Below are 19,467 nucleotides of genomic sequence, written 5' to 3' on the forward strand. Positions count from 1 at the left end.
ATTCACCTAAAATGCATACCAATGAATAGGAGGTTTGTATTCAATGTGCATAAGTTGAATTTCACTATCAATAAATCCCCAAAAACCCTAATATCATAGATAAAACATAAGGGAGTATGTTTTATCTATGCTAATATCATTGACTTTATATCCACGCTGTGTAGTCAATGCTAATATGTAGCATTGACTAATAGTCAATGTATGTAGACAACAATGCAACGATTCCATCACCGACATGTGCTGCTCCAAGCAGCAAACTTCGGAACTACGTGTATAGTACTATGCTTCGCCACCAGGTCGCTCTTAATTACTCTTTCATTGTACTGTAGTTCGTGTTTCATCTCATAGATAGCGTTCACATGTTCAAAAGGATATTTCGAAATATTTTGTTTTGTTGTGTTGGTAAACAGCATTTCTCATTCCGCCATTGTGGCATTGTGGTCTGCTGGAGGTTTACGGTGTAACTGTTTAGTAAACGGTGAAACGAACGAATTTAATTTATATTTCGAGCGTTGTTTAGTGTTTTTGTTGAGAAATAACATGTTATTTCATGTGTTTGTAAAAGGAATGACGAGGTTAAAACAGTGTGGTGCAGTGTTCAGTGATTCAAAATTGGATGAAACTTTCAGCTAGTTTTCTGGATCAAAATCCAATAAGGTAGCACATTTTAGCCTAGGTTCTGACACTTGTTTGACATGATTTAGTTTAAAAGTTCTATAAGTTAGTGAATTATTATAAGAATTTGAATGATTTTTAGGTATACATTCCAATTTTCCTTTTCTTACCTTAGATAACTTACCGAGTAAGAATAAGTTACACAAAATAAACATGATGAAAAGTTTTTTGTAGGTCAAAGGTCTGAGACTCAGGGACATTAAGTTAGGGTAGGGTAGGTCCCAAATAAGTCATGTAACCCTTTTAGTGAACTAGACTTAATTGATAAATAAACTTAGGCTAACTTATGTTAGTAAGGTAGCCTAAGTTAGAAAGTTTGGGTAAGTTATTGGTTAAGTTTAAACTTAATTTATTGAATCGGATACTTTGGCTGCACTTTACTTGACGTCCTACACTCATTCGAATGAAAATATCGATCGATATATCGATTAATCGATTGCTTCATTCGATATACCGTTTGGTTAGTTAGGTAAGGTTAACCTAACCTAACTAACCAAACAATATATCGAATGCAAATATCGAATCGAAAAAAACAATCGAATGAGTGTAGGACGTCAAGTAAAGTGCAGCCGATACTTTTATGTTCTAATGTGATGGAGTCGGTTGCCAAAAAGAACGTAGGGTGATTAATCAAAACCCCAGTTTTCCATATGCTAGATCCTAATCCTATGCTAGTTCGCCTATGCTGCAGTTAAAGGCTCTAGATCATAACTTAACTTACCGGTACTGGTGCTTATTTTGTAAGTTAAATCTTGGACTAGAAGTTAGTGTCACCGATGGGATTCGTTCTAGATACCTCTTGTACAACAGCCGAGTAGGCCTACTCTATCCACTACACCACAAACACCGATACGGTAGCTGTAAATCGTATCGTCACTGCTGGACGCCTAATCCATGTTCGGTTACCTGACGCGTATCCTCCGTGTATTTTGCAAGGCTAAAACGATCTAACTTAGATTTCATCCAGACTAGGTAGGTAACCGAGAAACTGTCATATTTCTCCACACCACTCCCTAAGTTAAGGTAGGTAGGCCTAAGTTATTTACTTGCCTATCTGATGGGTTATGCTAAATCTTCCAATTGGGTCTGTCAAGTGAAGTGGGTGGATTTGTAAATTCACAGCTGTAGAAATGCTCAGAGCTAGGCCTACTTAAGTTATGGCTCCTGTGCACATTCCAAATAGGACCGCAAATCCCCCATAACATTTAGGCCTACTTAATCGAAGTGGGGAGGCCAATTTAGAAGTTGTAAAATTATTGAAGACTATTTCTTAAGGCCTATTTGTCAATTAGGCGCACCCATTAGGCCACCTACTTTTTAATTCTAATCTTTAAGTACAGTAGCCTAAATCTTAAATTTTGTTGATGTAGGCTACACAGCTAAAAGGGATGATTAATTAAGTTAATGATCCATAGGCAAATACCTATGTAAAGGTAAGCCAAGTACCTAACTTAGTGTTATGTTCTTTTTAAATCTGCGGTTCCCTGTTCAATCTCAACCAGAATTCAACAGCTAAGTTTAGTTAACTTTAACAGTATCTCACGTGCATCTTTCTGGGATCCGATTGAACATTATTTTGCTCTCACACTTCCCCCGTCAAACTCCTAATAATCAGTTGAAGCCTGAGGAGTCGTGTACCATGGAGTCCGGCTCCTGGAGTCACCGATCCTGGATTTGTTTTTTGTGATTTGTGACTTGCATGTAGGCCTATCTTTTTTATTTCTTAATTTGCTATACATATTTGACATGATCTATTTGGATTATGATGTTTAACCCTAGCAGTGGCCAATGTTAGAAGTGGGGAATGGCCAACCCATTTTGGCGATTTTGCAGACCATTTTGTGAAAATTCGTAAAAATTCAACCGTACAAGTAAACCTAGCCAACCTCATATTCATTTTGTTCGGAAAGAACAGGAGAATCTAGAAATAGTAATATCATAATGATTTAGACAGTGTATTTTATCGGTAAAGTGAAAAAAATAAAAAAAAATTGAATTTTTTTTGAAATTTCAAAAGCGGCCTCTGAATTTTTTTTCTACGGATTATTTTATGGGAAATTCATTATATACATTTTGTAGACAATCTAATTCCCTACATAGAAATATATAACATGTTAGGAAAATATTTTTTTTATAAGTTTTTGGGGCGAAATATAATGACAAACGGAGAATCGAAAAAATTGAAAGCCGTGCAGTGTTAGTTTATGTTGTAAAAAGTTCTATAATATATGTGTATACTAATAATGATATATACATGTTTGTAAAGCTAATGAAGTAAGGAATCAAAAAAAGTCATAAAGTTTATGGTAAAAATAATTTTTTACCTATAAACATGCGTATATAAAATAATGTTTTGATATTTTAGCGATTTCTCGAGAAAAAAATTCACAGTACTTAGTATACAACTTTTGTACCAAATTTGTTTACTTCAAACCAACATAATAATCTTGTGGTGTATTCAAATACCTACATAAAAATGTATAACATGTTAGAAATATTTTTTTTGTAGGTACGTAATAGGGACATAATAATACAATAACCGCAAAACCGCAAATAAGTGTAAACTATAGCCTACAGTGTTTGCTTGTGTTGTGAAACATTATGTAGGCTGATGATATGTAGCCTACATATTTGTAAAGCTAATGAAGTAAGGAATCCAAAAAAGTCATAAAGTTTATGGTAAAAATAATTTGTTACCTATAAACATACGTATATAAAATAATGTTTTTATATTTTAGCGATTTCTCGAGAAAAAAATTCACAGTACTTAGTATACAACTTTTGTACCAAATTTGTTTACTTCAAACCAACATAATAATCTTGTAGTGTATTCAATTACCTACATAAAAATGTATAACATGTTAGAAATATTTTTTTTTGTAGGTACGTAATAGGAACATAATAATACAATAACCGCAAAACCGCAAATAAGTGTAAACTATAGCCTACAGTGTTTGCTTGTGTTGTGAAACATTATGTAGGCTGATGATATGTAGCCTACATATTTGTAAAGCTAATGAAGTAAGGAATCCAAAAAAGTCATAAGTATGATGGTAAAAAGTTATTTTCACCTATGATTATGTATCAATTTGAAAACGTTTTGAATTTTTTGCGCATTTCGAGAAAATGGAGTGTACAGTATTTAGTAGCCTATATAATTTTTTTACCAAATTTTTTACACCCAAACCAATATAAACATGTTGTAGTGTATTCATTTACCTTTATAAAAATGTATAACACCTTGGGTAAATCATTATATAGCATATATAGCACCTCTGAATATCAGAATCGTCATTTTTGAACATGATGCTAACAAAATACAGTAGTAGGCCTATTTAGTATAGGCTATAACTTTTTTACAAAATTTTTTACCCCCAAACCATTATAAACATGTTGTAGTGTATTCATTTACCTTTATAAAAATGTATAACACCTTGGGTATATCATTATATAGGTACAACAATCTCTGAATGTCAGAATCGTCATTTTAGGACATGATGCTAACAAAATACAACCTTTTATGAACACTATTTCACACAATTCAGTAATATTTATGCATGAAGATTACTGTTATACACACACACAACACTTCACTAACACTAACACTACGAACTAATAACATATTTAGTAATAAATCGCGGATAAAACTATTACCAGCAACAACACAAACAAACAATGGCAATACAAGACAGCTGACAGACTGTAGCAAGCAGTCACTAATGACTCACTTGTCGTCTACATGCGAGCATACAGAAATAACCCTGAGTGCAGGGCTGCCACTCTCTGAATCTAAATTTCTTCCTCTTCAAAATGATATACTATATGACTAGTAATAATAACTTTCACTGTATATAATTCGTATTTTCCATACTGTCACCAGACGACTGTTGGCCATTTGTTAGAAATTTCGAAAACAGCTGTTTTCATAAAATCGTACCGATTGTGCAATCAATATTTAGTTATAAATATCACTACCACAATGAAGATAAAATCAATGGCTATCCAGTGGTACCACCCACAAAATCCCAAGACGAAAATTACCCGAGCAGGGTAATGCCAAACAAGACGTGTTTTGCCAGTTCCCAAGTGTCGGCTGCAAAAGTCGTACTGCGCCAAAATTTCATTTGATTTCTAATCGTCGTGACATTGTTATATACCTGCTACAGGGTTTGTTTATGTAATCAAATGAAAGTTCAGAATGTGATCTTTCGAATGGTATATATATTATTCTCATCTGAGTTGATTGTAAGTGTTTTTTTACCGTTAAAAAAATTTCGGCCCATACCGTCACCAGACGACATTGGCCATTCTAAGCATCAACGTCATACCGTCACCAGGCGACGGTTGGCCACTGCTAGGGTTAATGATCAAATAAATGTGTCTAGCCTGCACCAATGTAGTAGCAATTTTAATCTTTTTTATGAGATAGTGGTCCAAACCCTGGGGTCTTGTGTACGAGAGAGTCACAAACAGGAGAGGTGTTAAAGCACACTCAAAATGGTACCTAAGCGAGAAAAGGACCTTATGAGAAAAGGCAGAAGGGAAGAAAATTTAATTAGGCTAAGCAATTGTATTTCACATTTCACCTTCACTCTTTAATCACTTTTCGTTCATTTAATCTCAATCTTTCAATATTGTATCTGTATCAGCATGTCAACCCTGTAGTGTCAACCCTTGTAAAAATGGTGTTATACCGTAAACAAATAAATAAATAAATTAGCGGAATAAAGTCTAAATAGCTTGGGTTTCTGGACACTCCAGAAATGAGAAAGCATTGGCCAGAAAGGGTGCAGAAGAACAGCTGACAGAATAGCTCAGGCTTAGCCAAAGTCCGAGACAGAGTTAAGGTTCAGTAGGCGGAGTCTTGAAGGACCAACCTAGGTCTAAGGACTTCAAAAACAGACCCCCAATGAAGGACTGCATTGTCCATATGAAGGGGCAGACGAATACCCCCCCCCCCAAAAAAAAAACAAAACAAAAAACTTGGGAAACTGGTTTAAAAGCCAATCTTACTAATCCCCATCGCTTCTCTTCCATGACTGAGGTAGTAGAATGCTACTACCCTAAAAAAAAATACCCTCCCCCCCCAGAGAAAAAACGTGATGTCATTAAACTTGAGAGACAGCCGGTATGTATTAAAGTTGTGTCTACGACCGGGACACTAAGTTACCCCTTAAACAGCCTACCTGCTGACTGTCCTTCACACCATGTCAATGTTTTGAGGCTCAGCCGAAAATAACCTTTCAGTGGACTTTATCGTAAAGTTGCTTTGGTTTGTTCGTTAGTTAACCAGATTACTTTGAATCTTTCAGACATAAGTTACACTAGTCTTGTAGTCGCTGGTTCGTATTGCTATGTCAGAACTCAATACTGGCTGGATGTCGGATATTATCATTATCATTTGAGATAGTTTAGCCTACGTATTTTAAGCCAAACATTTATTTATTTATTTATTTCGACGGTAATCGCCATTTTACAAAATAATATTGATTGAGTGAAGGAGTATGGAATAGAGTGGGATAATCTGTAGCTTTGTTACTGACTAAGATCAGCTGTTTCATTAGCAACTTTGGTCATTGACTCTCAGACTATAAAGCATTGGCTCTACATCATTCATGAATGGTACATTAAAAAAAATATATATTCTTTAAAGTAGGGAGAATTATATAACCTTATAGCCTAATAAATAGTTTTATCATACAGATACAGCCACCTCAAATTTCTTACTGTATATAGCAGGGCCAATACTGTTAGAGTTGGTGATATATCCTACCAATTACCGGTAAGTGATGGTGGAGGTGCCTAGTATGATGATATTTTGCCAGAGGACCTGAGTAGCCTGTAGAGGTGAGGGGAGGGGAGGAATGTAACCTTGACATGTATACACCATGTGACCTCCAGCCAATCACACTGCGCCAATCGTCATTCTCTCTAATTGTTGTCAATTATTGTACTCCCCGAGCTGGTGGCCTTGCACAATATAACCTGCGAATCTTGGTGCTCTAGGGCTGCTGTGCTATGTAACAGTCCATCAACAAAATAGTAGTTCATCATTAAAAGTGTTAATATTGAAGTCCCCCACTATGCGCGTATGTCTACACAATTGTGCTTCTGGCAAATTTGAATTTAGATTGTAATCTTTAGTCCTTAATGTGTAACTAAAAATTAAAAGAAGCCAACAATACCTTAGGCTAATTCCCTGTGAGAAATTGTAGGCTTTTATTGTAGCTAAATGAGTTATGTGGTTTTAACCAGTTGATGTTTTCCCTATGCTTGAAACTTTCATCATTTACTTTAGTTCATCCCGTTGGTTGTTTTAACATGTCTCTAGTTTCTTGGATGCAGTAGATTAAGTTTGATTACGCCTAACTACTTCAACCAAGTAAGATTATGTTCTAGCAGAATAGAATGTTTTAAGAAAATTCTCTTATTTTAATTTTAGCAGATTTTAGTTAAATGGGCTAAATGGCTTATGTTATAAAAATGGATATCCATCCCACTGTGATGTATTTTCCTACTTCCTATTCAGTTGTTAACACATGTGTCATTTGTGATTTATTTTATCATTATATAGACCTAAACATATCTGTGTGTTATCTTTGGTCATAGCTTCTGAAATAGACTTATCCTTTATATGAGCCATTGATGCGACTGTCTATGATATTCTCTCACTTAAATGTGTTTCGCTGTACAGTTAATCCCTGAATGTAAGAGCAACTTGTTATAGTGACAGAATACTTTTTGTTGGACCTAAATACCTTCAATCGTAAGTAGGCTGTGTGCTTTGTATGGGGTTATTGAATGCCAAACTCATGTATGATCCTACTAATATTATAAATGAGAAAGTTTAGATGTATGGATGTATGGATGTATGTTTGTGACAAGTGAACGTGAAAAATACTGGTCGGATTGGGCTGAAATTTGGCATGATGATAGCTCACATTCCCGATTAACATATAGGCATATTTTTATTTCAAAAATCCTTTCGGGCTCCGCCCCAGTGGCTCTGGAGTTTCCCATGTTAACCTTATGAGAAATGGAATTATTGAATCTTAACAGCTGTTTCAATTAAACAAGTTGGTTATGTTCTGTGATGTTCAATAGCATTAAAGTTACAAGGATTACCAACAGGGTGCAGCACTATTATTTCTTTTACATTTATGACAACAGCTAATTTGCAACCAAAAGGTGAGTGAGCGTAGCGAACGAACTTCAACCTGGAGGCGAGTTAGCGTAGCGAACGAGCTAACCTGAAGGCAAGTGAGCGTAGCGAACAAACTTCAACCAGGACGTGAATGAGCCATGCGAACGAGATAATCTTGAAAATGAAGAAGTTAAACGGGGCAAAGCCCGCGGGTTACAGCTAGTGTTAATATAATTTGAATTTAATTAGTATATGAATCTTTCAGTTACTTCATTTGTTTATGTTTATGATCTATTATACTGAGTCTGTTCTAATATTTGTGAAATGCTGTAATAATATTTTAGAGGGAATAATTCTTTGTAAAAAAATTGTTCATGGATATAGGAAATAATTAAGATTCTATAATCATTGCCCTATCAATCTAGGCTCTTATTCATGAGGTTTATTGTGATAGTTTTTCGTTTACAGTGCAAACCATGAAATACATTCTTTTATTATACCTTAAAATCTATCTTTGGTTTTGTATGGTAGGTAGCATAAATAAGTAATCACAGTAAGATTTAACAAAAACGTACTATTATCAAGTTAAGTAGTACAGTTAAATTTTGTTTCTAAATTTGGCATTTGGAAAACCATTTGGCATGTTTCTAAGAACCAACATGGTCTCTTTTGCATACTGACCCCGATGCAAGGCCCGGGTATAGCTGCTAGCAAATAGAATAGTAGCGCTGATTTGCAGTAGCTGTTCAAATGGCGCTACTAATTGCACCAACGATAACATTAGGTTTAACGAGTACCTAGGTTTTTGCTGCCTACAGGGAGGGCAACGAAGTGTGATTTTAAGGAACATATCATTAGCTTACTATGAAATAAATACATTTGCCAAGTTTGATAAAAATTGATCCATAAACAAGCAATATTACAACAGTTTACTTATCCTACTAATATTATAAGTAAGAAAGTTTGGATATGGATGGATGGATGGATGGATGTTTGTGACAAGTAAACGCGAAAAATACTAACGCTAATTTTAACCAACTAGCAACAAAAAGTTGTGGTACACAATGAGAACTTAACTTTTTTTCATGGTTTAGGTGCAGTGGTAGAAAATTAGGGCTATGGTAGATACTGTAGGACACTATAGGATACCGTATAAATTAAAAGACAAAATTTTCTTAAACCGTGTCCTCTCCCATAACTACAATAAGCATTTATACTTATATGCCAACCCCGTACGAAGGACGGGTACTCTGCTAGTATGTAAATAAAATTGGGTGGAATGACGTGTTTAAGTAACTGACAAGAATCAGCTGTTACTTTCGCTTTAATCATAATGGTATGTTAAAACCGATCAGTACAAATTAATGATAGTAATGCCTTCAGTTACCTAGTAAAACCATAGACAAAAGAATTAAATATAGACTGTCAGCCGTGCTGCGGTTACCATAGGTTCTGGCGCACACCGTTACTGCATGGCGCTCCCAGCAGTGTGTGCCAGAACCTATGGTAACCGCAGCACGGCTGTTGGTCTATAGCCTATTTAATTCTTTTTGTATATGGTAAAACGTACCTAGAATATTACGCTGTGTTCACAATATTTAGGCAGTTTGAGGGGAAACAATTCCATCCCCTCCACCTCACCATAACTTCAGCTGATCAGCTGATTTTTATTCATCAGCCTTAAAAAAAGTGGTAGGGGAACCCAGGAAAACTTCTCTTTAAACCGCCTAAATTTTGTGAACAGACTTTAGTCCTCAAGATCTTTTGTCAGCTGTTTTGTCTTTGTCTACATTACAGTTAGCCTATTTGTTCACATATTAAAACAAAGTTTTAATCAAAGTAATTTTACTGAATGTGAGTTTGGACAATTCAATTGCATGGCAATCACAGAAAGTTTAATAACTTACTCAAGACATTGTGGGTGGCTGGGAGGTCATCTTAGATTGTTATCTCTAGATAGTGAAAGAGACCTTGCAGCTGAATCTGAGGATTTCCACGCAACTGAATGCTGATAGCCCCGAGCCGAGTGATTGTGAAATACTCAGGCTTTCGCTTTCCAACCTGCATGAGTGGCCGAGGGATATGTAATTTTGTGATGAAAAAGTTAAATGTCTCTAGAATCAGTAATGGGTTAATCAGTAACACCCCACGGCACAACTTTCGACGAATTTGAAAATCTATTAATTTCTGGTGGTTTTTGTTCTGATTTGAAATTCATCTTTTAGGCTGACCACTTTTTAATTGTTTTAGGTTCATCGTCATAGTTGATGGTGTTTGATTTTTGTATTCCCATTTAAAAAAAGAACGCTAGTTTGATTTTTTTAAATCTTTAAAGTCTTAGTTTTATATTGTCATCAGCATAAGCAAGAAAGAAAGACCCACCAGGACAAAGGATTTTGTGCATTCCTAATAATCAATAGTGTTCATCTGGTAATCAAAAAGTTGCTGGTTTGATCCTAAGAAAAGTTAGTACATAATCAGGGTTGCCACCTCAGGTCAGAAAAAAATCGGGACATTGCCTCCCTCCCTCCCGGATTAACATAGGCTTAAATACAGGCATAAGGAACCAAATTGGGACTGTCCCGGCAGAATCGGGACGGGTGGCAACCCTGGTACATAGCGTTTCTGTGGTTTGCTACCGGGACTGGACCCAGCTGCCCTTGATCATTTGATGATGGCTTTTAATAAATTATCCAGGCTAATGAAACTGCTGATTTTATTCAGTAACAAAGGATACAGATAATCTCATTCCATTATACACTCATCCTTACCTTATATTTGGGTTGAAACCTGTCGAATGGCATCTTCATCCCAATTTGTAATATTGGCATGATCCTTATGTTCCTAAATTTGTCTATTTTAATTTAAGTTATGCCTAGCTAATTAACTAGCAGTTGTATAGTGACTAATGCTCTTCATTTGCTTATATCTACTTCTCTCAATCCTGTATGTAATTAGTTTCTACTTTGAATCAGTAAATAATCCAACTTGTTTGTTCCAGGGATGGCGGAGGAGGCGCGCTCTTCGAGGCAGGAACCCAAGGTTTGTTTATAATTTCTAACCCTTAAGATTAGTTGAATTTTTTCAGAGCACAGAATAGCAACTACAGTAGACTCCCTCTTATCCGGACTCCTCGGGACTGAGGCCAGTCCGGATAACGGGTTTTCCAGTTAAACTGACATCCCCAAAAACTCTTTAAAACGGACTGTTTACTGTGATATTCGACTTAAATTTAGGTGAGCATTGTATTAAGACACGTGATCACTGGTCTCAAATCTTTCCCACGAGAACAGGCGTTTCAGTACTGCCCACTTCCTGCTGATCTAGTCCGGTTACACCAATGTGCTGATGAAAATTGTCCGGTTAAACCGATGTCCGGTTAAAAGGTGTCGGGATAAGAGGGAGTCTTCTGTATAGAGGGAAGGAAGAGAGGCATTTAAACAATTTTCAAAAGTTGCGTTAAAATCCTTCTACATATAATAAGCCTAACACACATAGTTTTCATGTGATTTCAACTAGTTAAGTAAGCTTAGCTGGGTGGTCGAGAGTGTCATATTTTCATGTTAGCTGGTTTAAACCCATTACGGGTCTGTCTGTACTGAACCGAATTTGCATGGTCATCAGGCAAAATTGGATGATCCTATGACCTTTCCAACATGTTGATGTACTTCAACAAAAACATAGTTTCGATCCCTTCCTAAATATTTATTAATGTCTGGTGTTAACATAAACAGAAAATAAAGACACAATAGTGATTTCACTTAAGATTGTAAAGCTAAGTTTCTAGAATGTTTGTAATAAAGTATGATCGTGACATAAGGTTTTTTATAGCGTAATTTGTCTTATGTGGTGACCGCACACACTCTGTGTGGTTTGAATTTATTTAGGTCATTGTTCTTGTATTTATCAGAAGTTTGTTATGTTTTCCACTTTGCTTTGTTTGGATTTTTACTTTATTTTGTAATTTTGAGTTGCAAAATTACAATAGCAGGTTGTTAGTTCGGTTTATTGACAAATTATGTAATATTTCCCTACCTATTAATTGCTTTAACCAATTTATTTTTGCCCCTGGTTAGGCCAAGGGAATTAGATGTGTAGAAGAAGTAAGACAATTTCACAATAGACAAGGATCTTAAAAAGATGATTGGAATAGGATGAATGATGTCATCATAAGATAGTTTAGTGATAGATGAAGTGACATCATTGTTTGTGTTAGATTGTCCATTAGTGGCCACTTTTAATGGTGGCTTTGTTGAAATTAGAAGATTTTCAATTTTTTATTCACTATGCTAATTTATGATTCTTCTATCTTAGCCCTTCATAATACAAGGTTTTTTGAGAGTTCTCTTCTAGGGGCTAAATGTAATTCAGCTAAAGTTTGGCAACAGCAAAAATTAATTTTCCATGTACCGTCAAGTTTAAGTACCGGTACTTAAAAACATGGACCTATTTTTTATTTCGTATAAACATTTTATAAACTATAGAAATATTTTATAGCATACAAATATGTTGCAACAAGCTTTTAATATTGTATGACAACACAACTGTTTTCTTCCTTGGTTATCGTTTGAAAATTCTTAAAAAATTAAAATTGTCGTCCTCATTTAATTGACAACCTAATTAAATTTAAGATACATAATTTCAAGATAAAGAGTAATTTGAAAAGTATTTAGTTAAAATCCTTCAGCCCACTATAATATGAGTTAAGTCTGCTTGATTGAATGTTTTTACTCAGATTTGGCCCCAAAATCACCTTTATTGTAGGGTATAAATAAGTTCCGGGTTCTGCTTATTATGTAATTGGGGTCTAATGGCCATATCAAAATGAATTTCAAACGTATAATGGCGAAAATAATCTAGTTTGCCGAAGAATACATTTAAAACTTGTTTACCAATAAGTCCTGTACGCTCCTTATAATTCTGACCGATTTTCGTACCCATAAAAAGCACGTCTGAAAATTAATAATTTTTTACACACCGTAAACACTATTTAAAAGCTCGGTTATTAAAAGAACACATCATTTGGCCATAATCCAACAGCAATGACGTCCGTGACTCTAGAAAGTAAACGTGGTCTTCATAAGAACAGTTTCAAATGGTAGAATAGGGCCTATTGTGTTTGCATTGTAGGCCTATTACACAAACACTAAACGCAAAATCCGTAAATGTATCTCGGTGGCAATATAATCAATCACACTCTTTTGCATCGTCGGGTTTATGTGATAAGATCTGGTGCTGGTAGCGTCTACGGGATACGGTCACAGAGTATCGGAGACGCACAAAGATGCAGACGTAGACGGTGTGACCTGGTTAGACGAGTGACCCTCGGTCATTTCCGGCTCATCCTGCGTCCGGCATATCGGGGGCGATACAACCGGCAACTAGTAACTGGGCAGATCTGCGTACCAGTCCTACGTTGTGGTTAATCACATTTTGGGAACGGTTGTGGGTTCTGTTTTAATATTATGACGTAATAGCCAGGACAGTTTGCCACGGCTTCCTATTATCCGGACTCCTCGGAACTGAGTCCCGTCTGGATTAACGGGGTTTCCGGTTAACTGACGTCCCTTGAATGACTCGAAAACAAACCCAATATCAAACGCGGCGTCTGTAAAGTAAAATGAAAATAGCCTGGAGATCACAAAGTTTACGACAATATGACTGGGATATGATTGTAAACGTGTTAGCCTACATAAGTTTTTGCCAGCGACCACAGCGTTTTTTTGTTACTAATGTAGGTTAGCATTAAATCGTGCAGTCTTTAAAATTAAAGTGCGTAGGATGACCAACCTTCCCCTTAAAACACAATACCGTCAAATTGTAAAGAAGGTTAGTTTAGGAAAGTGGAATAAGAATAAGAAAGTGATAAGATGGCCGATAAGGAGAGAAACTATTATTTTAAACGTCTAGTACTGTAAGTTTATAAGATGTCAATAGTTCATCCACATTCTGTTTTCTAAAATCACGACTATAGTCTGTACTATATAACCTGTACCCTAACCCTCCCTCTACCTAGGACTGGCCCGAGCCATTATTGGACCCCAGGTTAACGGAGGGTTGGAGACAGGTTTCTTCATACAGACTATAATCAGATGACACCAGTCGCACCTCGCATGCATGATATCCAGCGGGCGTGTACAGTGTTTGTTACGTTCCGAACCACCAATCAAGTATAACGTCTCAAGGTGTTTGTAAGCTCTGAGTGGTTTTATTGTGCAGTTTCCAATCAATGGAACCATTGCGTGAATGTCACCTCGAGTAGTCAAGGGCGGACGTTTTTTGTTCGATCGCTTCCGCAGCTTGGTTAACAAAGTGGAAGATATTCGCAACAGTTAAATTATACACCTAGTGCATTTACTACTTGGGTGTCCAGTTTTGCCCGAAAAGGTCGAAAGTGGAAGACGTAATTTACTATTTTAGTGTATTTCCCCTTTGGATAAGCTTAATTTCAGTTGGTCTCATGGTAAGTCATAGACCCGGGAACGATTGAAATTTTCGTTATGATATCCCTAGAGGCCAAAAACACCATTCATGTGCCCTTTAGCACGATAACACGAATGAAAAATTATTTTGTTGAAATTTGCTGCAAACGTGAAAACCTACGTTATTCTAACGTGTTCGTGAATGAGCATAGTCTGTGGGAATGGGATTTTAACCTTTTTTAGAATACTGTATAAACTGTTGTAGTTTGTTTTAGGAAAAATATTATCGTTTCTTGTGTACTTTATTGGATAAAAGTACTAATCTAAACATTATTAGACAAATGTTTGCGATGCGATTATTAGGACTGTTTGCTATGCTGGTGTATCTCCCCCTCATTGTCATTTGATGGTCGCGAATTAATCTAGCGCTCGCAAATTCATAAGTGGTTTATGCGGGGTACATGTTGATGGAGCTACTGCCGATGGTGAATTGTATTGTAACCCTGAAGGTAAAACTTGTTCGCAGAAGAATTAAGTCCCTCGATACTCCTTTTGCGGTTTCCAACCGGGAGTAAGGTTTTCTCGAACCCATGAACTATTTATTACACGTTTATTTTGGTATAGAAATTTAAAACCTGTGCACATCTATTTTGATTATGGAAATCATCGGTGGGGGATTTGAGCTTTGATATCTGACCCTGATAATAAATGGGCACTAAATAGGATGCTGTAACTTATTAATCCTCACCACACTGGGAGCTTTCGAGTTATCGAAATTCACTAATATATTGATTCTAGCTCAAATTAAATGTTTGGTTTTACTTATCTTGTTTACTGTAAATTTAAATGGTAAAAACATTGAGATGTCGTCCATTGTCAAAATAAGCTGACATAATTATCGATTTTCATTCTGTATGGACATTCCAGTGGTTTCTGCAGTTGTTCGCATAAAAAATATGCATAAAAAAGTCCTCGCATCGGAGTTAATTTTGGATAACTGTGAAATAGCCACGTTATTTTGGGTAATTTTAAATTGTAAAATGAACACGATCATTAAAGAGGATTGGAAGGCCCGTCTAAACCAAAAATGATGAAATAGCCACGATTGCAATGTTACATTCTGTGCAAGTGTTCACCAACTTGTTCGACTTGTTCTGGGTAGGCACGGAGCAACGGCTACAGTGGCTGCGGACCGGAAGCGTGAAAATAGAGCGAAGCGAGCGAGAGAAAGTGAACGGGACAATGAGCAATAGGCTGCACTTTCTCTTATCCGTCTGTCAATCTCTGGTCTTTGTCTATGTCTAGTGTGTAGTGTAGAGGCCTTTGTCATCATCAGCATTTCTCATGTTTATTGTTTACTCACACACATCACCCGCACACACACATAAACATCGTGTGAGGCGAGAATTGATCGGATCGTTCGAAAATATTGCTCTTTATTGTGGAGATTGAAAGGTCTAGACTATTTTGTTATGTAGTCCTATTCATGGATAACGCTGAATTCTAGAATCAGGGAACTGATTTCTCTTAAGTTCTTATATATTGTGTTGATGTCATTTCATTTTGAATCTTTTACATAATCGAGATGAGGACTAGCAAATACGTTATGCTACTATTTAGCTAAATAAATTCGCTGTTAATTAGTTAAATAAATTAACCCGATTACTGTATTGAGGAGTGTGAACACTGAACAGTGTCTATTGTTATGTATTCATGAATTTATTTATTTAATTGACCCTGAATTGAGCTCAACTAGTTTTGGCTGCAACACCAACTGATTTCACTAATCTACAATCCTTTATTAACCTGTATAACCTGTATTTTGAATCTTTAATAAACTCCTAAGATGAATACTTGTGATTAGATTTAGATGTTCATTTGGTAAATTCAATTTAACTGATATGATCTATATTAATATTACATAGAGGGAATTTGTTACATTGGCTAATAGGTTGGTCGTTGGTCCACAATACAAGAAACTACCAGTATGTTACATAGATAAAACATACTCCCTAAGATGTTACATAATTATTGTATCTGTGTATTTGATGTCAGACATACTGTATATAGCAATAGACTACAGCTGTGTCATTGGATAATGTGATCACTCTCATACCGAGATATGTTTTACATGAGTTTCTTAGACAGTAAATAATATCTTATAGCGGAAATTCCTGCTTACGGTGAGACTTCATGCCGAATATAAAACAATCTCGGGCAATATCGGTTTTAGGACCGTTTTAGAAATTTGATATAATGATTTGTGCATGGCGAGTCACATTTGAATTATGGTGAACATAAAACTAATAAAACTCGGGGGAGCGAGTGTAGGAAGACGGGCGTGGGCGCCGACTACACCACCCTAGGGCTTGACTCCCCCCCCTCCCACGATGTTGAAAGAAGCCTTCCAGAAGTATCAGACAACAAACAATAAATACAGGATTGTTTATTAAAGCTGTTTTTCATATTATTTAGCCCCCCTACTTACTGCATATTTCATAACTTTGAGCAAAATTAAATTGTATCAATACCAGCTTGAATTTGAAGGACGATGCAAATCCGAGGCCGATAATGAATGTTAATAAAAAACATACATTTGATCTGGAGGTGAGATATATTTTCCCACATAAGGATTTTATCAGATGTGTCCAGAATGCATTCGATTTCAGGCCTGAAAACCTTAAGCAGCGGCTACACTTAACGTTGTTAGCATACGTTAGGGGATTTTAACCTGACCCTTGGTGTGGTTTGTGTTCCACGAAAGATAGTAAACATCTCTGTTTTGGAGCGATATGAAGAAATAATTAGAATGCATTAAAATACATAATTGTATATCAGCCTGGAGAAAACTATTTAAATTCGCATCAGATAAGCGGCAAGATGGGCTAGAGATAGCGTTGCTATTTATATATTGGAAAGAATTGGCTATTCGGCATTCGTATAGTTTATGACATTTCACAGTTTATGAATATAATAAAATATTTGTCTTCTAACAGTAGATATTCAAATTAATATTATAATGTTTACAGTAAAAACGTAAATGTATGGACGACTGCACCACGACAGTTATGTCATGGGCGAGCGCTCATGAGATTCAATGGTTCACTATTGGAATGTGGTCGGTCCGACAGTGTCGTACGGCCGAAATCGTGTAGTGGGTGAGGGGCAAATAGAGAAATATTTTATTACATTCCTAAGACATTTATTCATTATATTCATACAGTAGTGCCAACACGTAATAATGTAAATTGTTCAACAGCATCTATCGTCTTAGTTTTAAGGTCTAGCTAACAGTTGATCTATTTTCGCCAGTTATTCTCTCGATGTGTAGTGTTTGTCGGCGAGTGGTGGTGAGTGTCCACTGATAGTTGGAATGATAACTCGCATACAAGGCGAGGGTCAAGTCGGAGTCAATGTGTCAACCGTCAGATATCTCGTGGCAAGCTGCCGACTCGTCGGTTATAGCCTATCTTTGTAGACCATGTGGTTGGAATATTTGTAAACTTGGTAGTTAGAATCATGTGGGTGTCCACAAACGATTATATTTTTAACCGACTTCCCCACTACCAACAAAAGGAGGAGGTTCTCAATTTGTTTGTGGCGATGTTTTTTTTTTCTATGTATGTTCACCAATTTCTCTGTGATTCTTTTACCGATCAGTGTGGTTCCACCACCAATAAAACCAGGAGAGTTTCTATTTGGTACCTTATATATTATGTTTAAGTATAATATTTGTTTCGGTGAACAATTCTGAAAAACTTAAATATTCAACATTTATTTTGTTTACATTTGTGCAGATTGTTTACATTTGTGTAGAGAAGGCAATAAATAATAATAACAATCCTACAGCTGTTAGTTGAAACCATTTAAATGAAGCTACAGACAATTCTTCATGAAACAGTTGCTTCATATTGATCAATAAACTATTTCTTGCCATGGAGCCTAAATGAATTACATTGAGAAAAATGCATTTTGTTTTGGTTACTATAAAAAATGTATTTTAACGTTTGACCTGATTTGTGTATACAGTAATTCTGTTTTTATTAGTATTGAATATTCTGACTTACAAAAACATATATGTTTCAGTGAATAGCTGTATGATATTGACAAATAAAGGTGTATTGTGAAAACCAAAGCATTCGTAAAACAGGTCTAAATATAAATTAAATGCAATTATTCCTTACACGACCTAAGAAGTGTGACAGTGCATAATCGTCAATTGTCTTAAAAGTGTTAAATACTTTAATTACATAACATGCATTTGCAGATGTGGAATGTTTATTGATATTCTCTACCCAGTTACTATATCATATAAATACTATTATGCCTGCTTCGGAAAGTCCTAGAGGAAGATGATTTGCAATTTCGACTAGGCTATATTTTGATCAAACAAAACCACCTACATGTGGCTTGCACCACTTTTAGCTGAACCAATCTTTCATATACATATTTCATTTGCAGATGTGGAATGTTTATTATTATTCTCTACCCAAATAATATAACATATCAATACTATTATGCATGCTTCGGAAAGTCCTAGAGGAAGATGATTTGCAATTTCGACTAGACTATATCTTGAGCAAACAAAACCCCCTACATGACTTACACGACTTTTAGCTGAACCAATCTTTCATATAATATTTTCCAAAGGTACTATTCGTGTTAACGACCAATTTTCCACTTTTGAGAGATTTTTTAGTGCTGGTGGCTGAGGAATAGCTTTCATATTGTTCCAAAAGGCTTGAGACGTTACTGTATTTCTTTTTATAATGTAGAAGTACACGGATTGCAGGAAACGATGATGTCTGATATTTCAATGTATCTAGAAAAGACAATTGGTTTTTCATTAGGCCTAATGTAATGGACAACTCTTTCTTTCTTAAGGAATATCTAAAAATGTTTATTTTCATACCCATTGATTATGTAACCTGAACAGGTGACTCAAGCAGTTTTAAAATAATGATTGTTCTGTGGAACTTTTGATTGTTTCAAACAGTTTTGCTTTTCAAAAAACCTCAAGTAATTAATACATAAAAAATTATACAGTCACTAAAAATCATGAAATAATTTATTTTTGTAAAAAAATACAACCGACTTCAAACGCTCTAAAAAGATTGAAATAATTTCAATAAAGTAAACTTTAGTATTAGGCAAGCTCACGTATTTCAAGTCGGCGCGGCTCAAACTGCAAATATGATTGAAATTAAATATTGTGTGTGTATTTTG

The 19,467-nt window shown here is 35.7% G+C and overlaps 1 protein-coding gene across 1 annotated transcript in view; it reads left to right on the forward strand.

Moving 5' to 3' along the window:
- The first annotated feature begins 439 nt into the window (after positions 1 to 439).
- Positions 440 to 19,467, forward strand: part of LOC129001958 (rho GTPase-activating protein 23) — a 158,424-nt gene continuing 139,396 nt past the window's right edge. Inside the window, exons 1-2 of the mRNA XM_054429407.1 lie at positions 440 to 657; positions 10,821 to 10,861. Coding sequence (XP_054285382.1) covers positions 10,823 to 10,861 — 39 coding nt within the window. The 5' untranslated portion in view covers positions 440 to 657; positions 10,821 to 10,822. The remainder of the gene's footprint in view (positions 658 to 10,820; positions 10,862 to 19,467) is intronic.

This window comes from Macrosteles quadrilineatus, unplaced genomic scaffold (genome assembly GCF_028750875.1).
Source record: "Macrosteles quadrilineatus isolate MER2022 unplaced genomic scaffold, UCM_ALF_1.0 Scaffold_9__3_contigs__length_116548681, whole genome shotgun sequence".
Classification (NCBI taxonomy): domain Eukaryota; kingdom Metazoa; phylum Arthropoda; class Insecta; order Hemiptera; family Cicadellidae; genus Macrosteles; species Macrosteles quadrilineatus.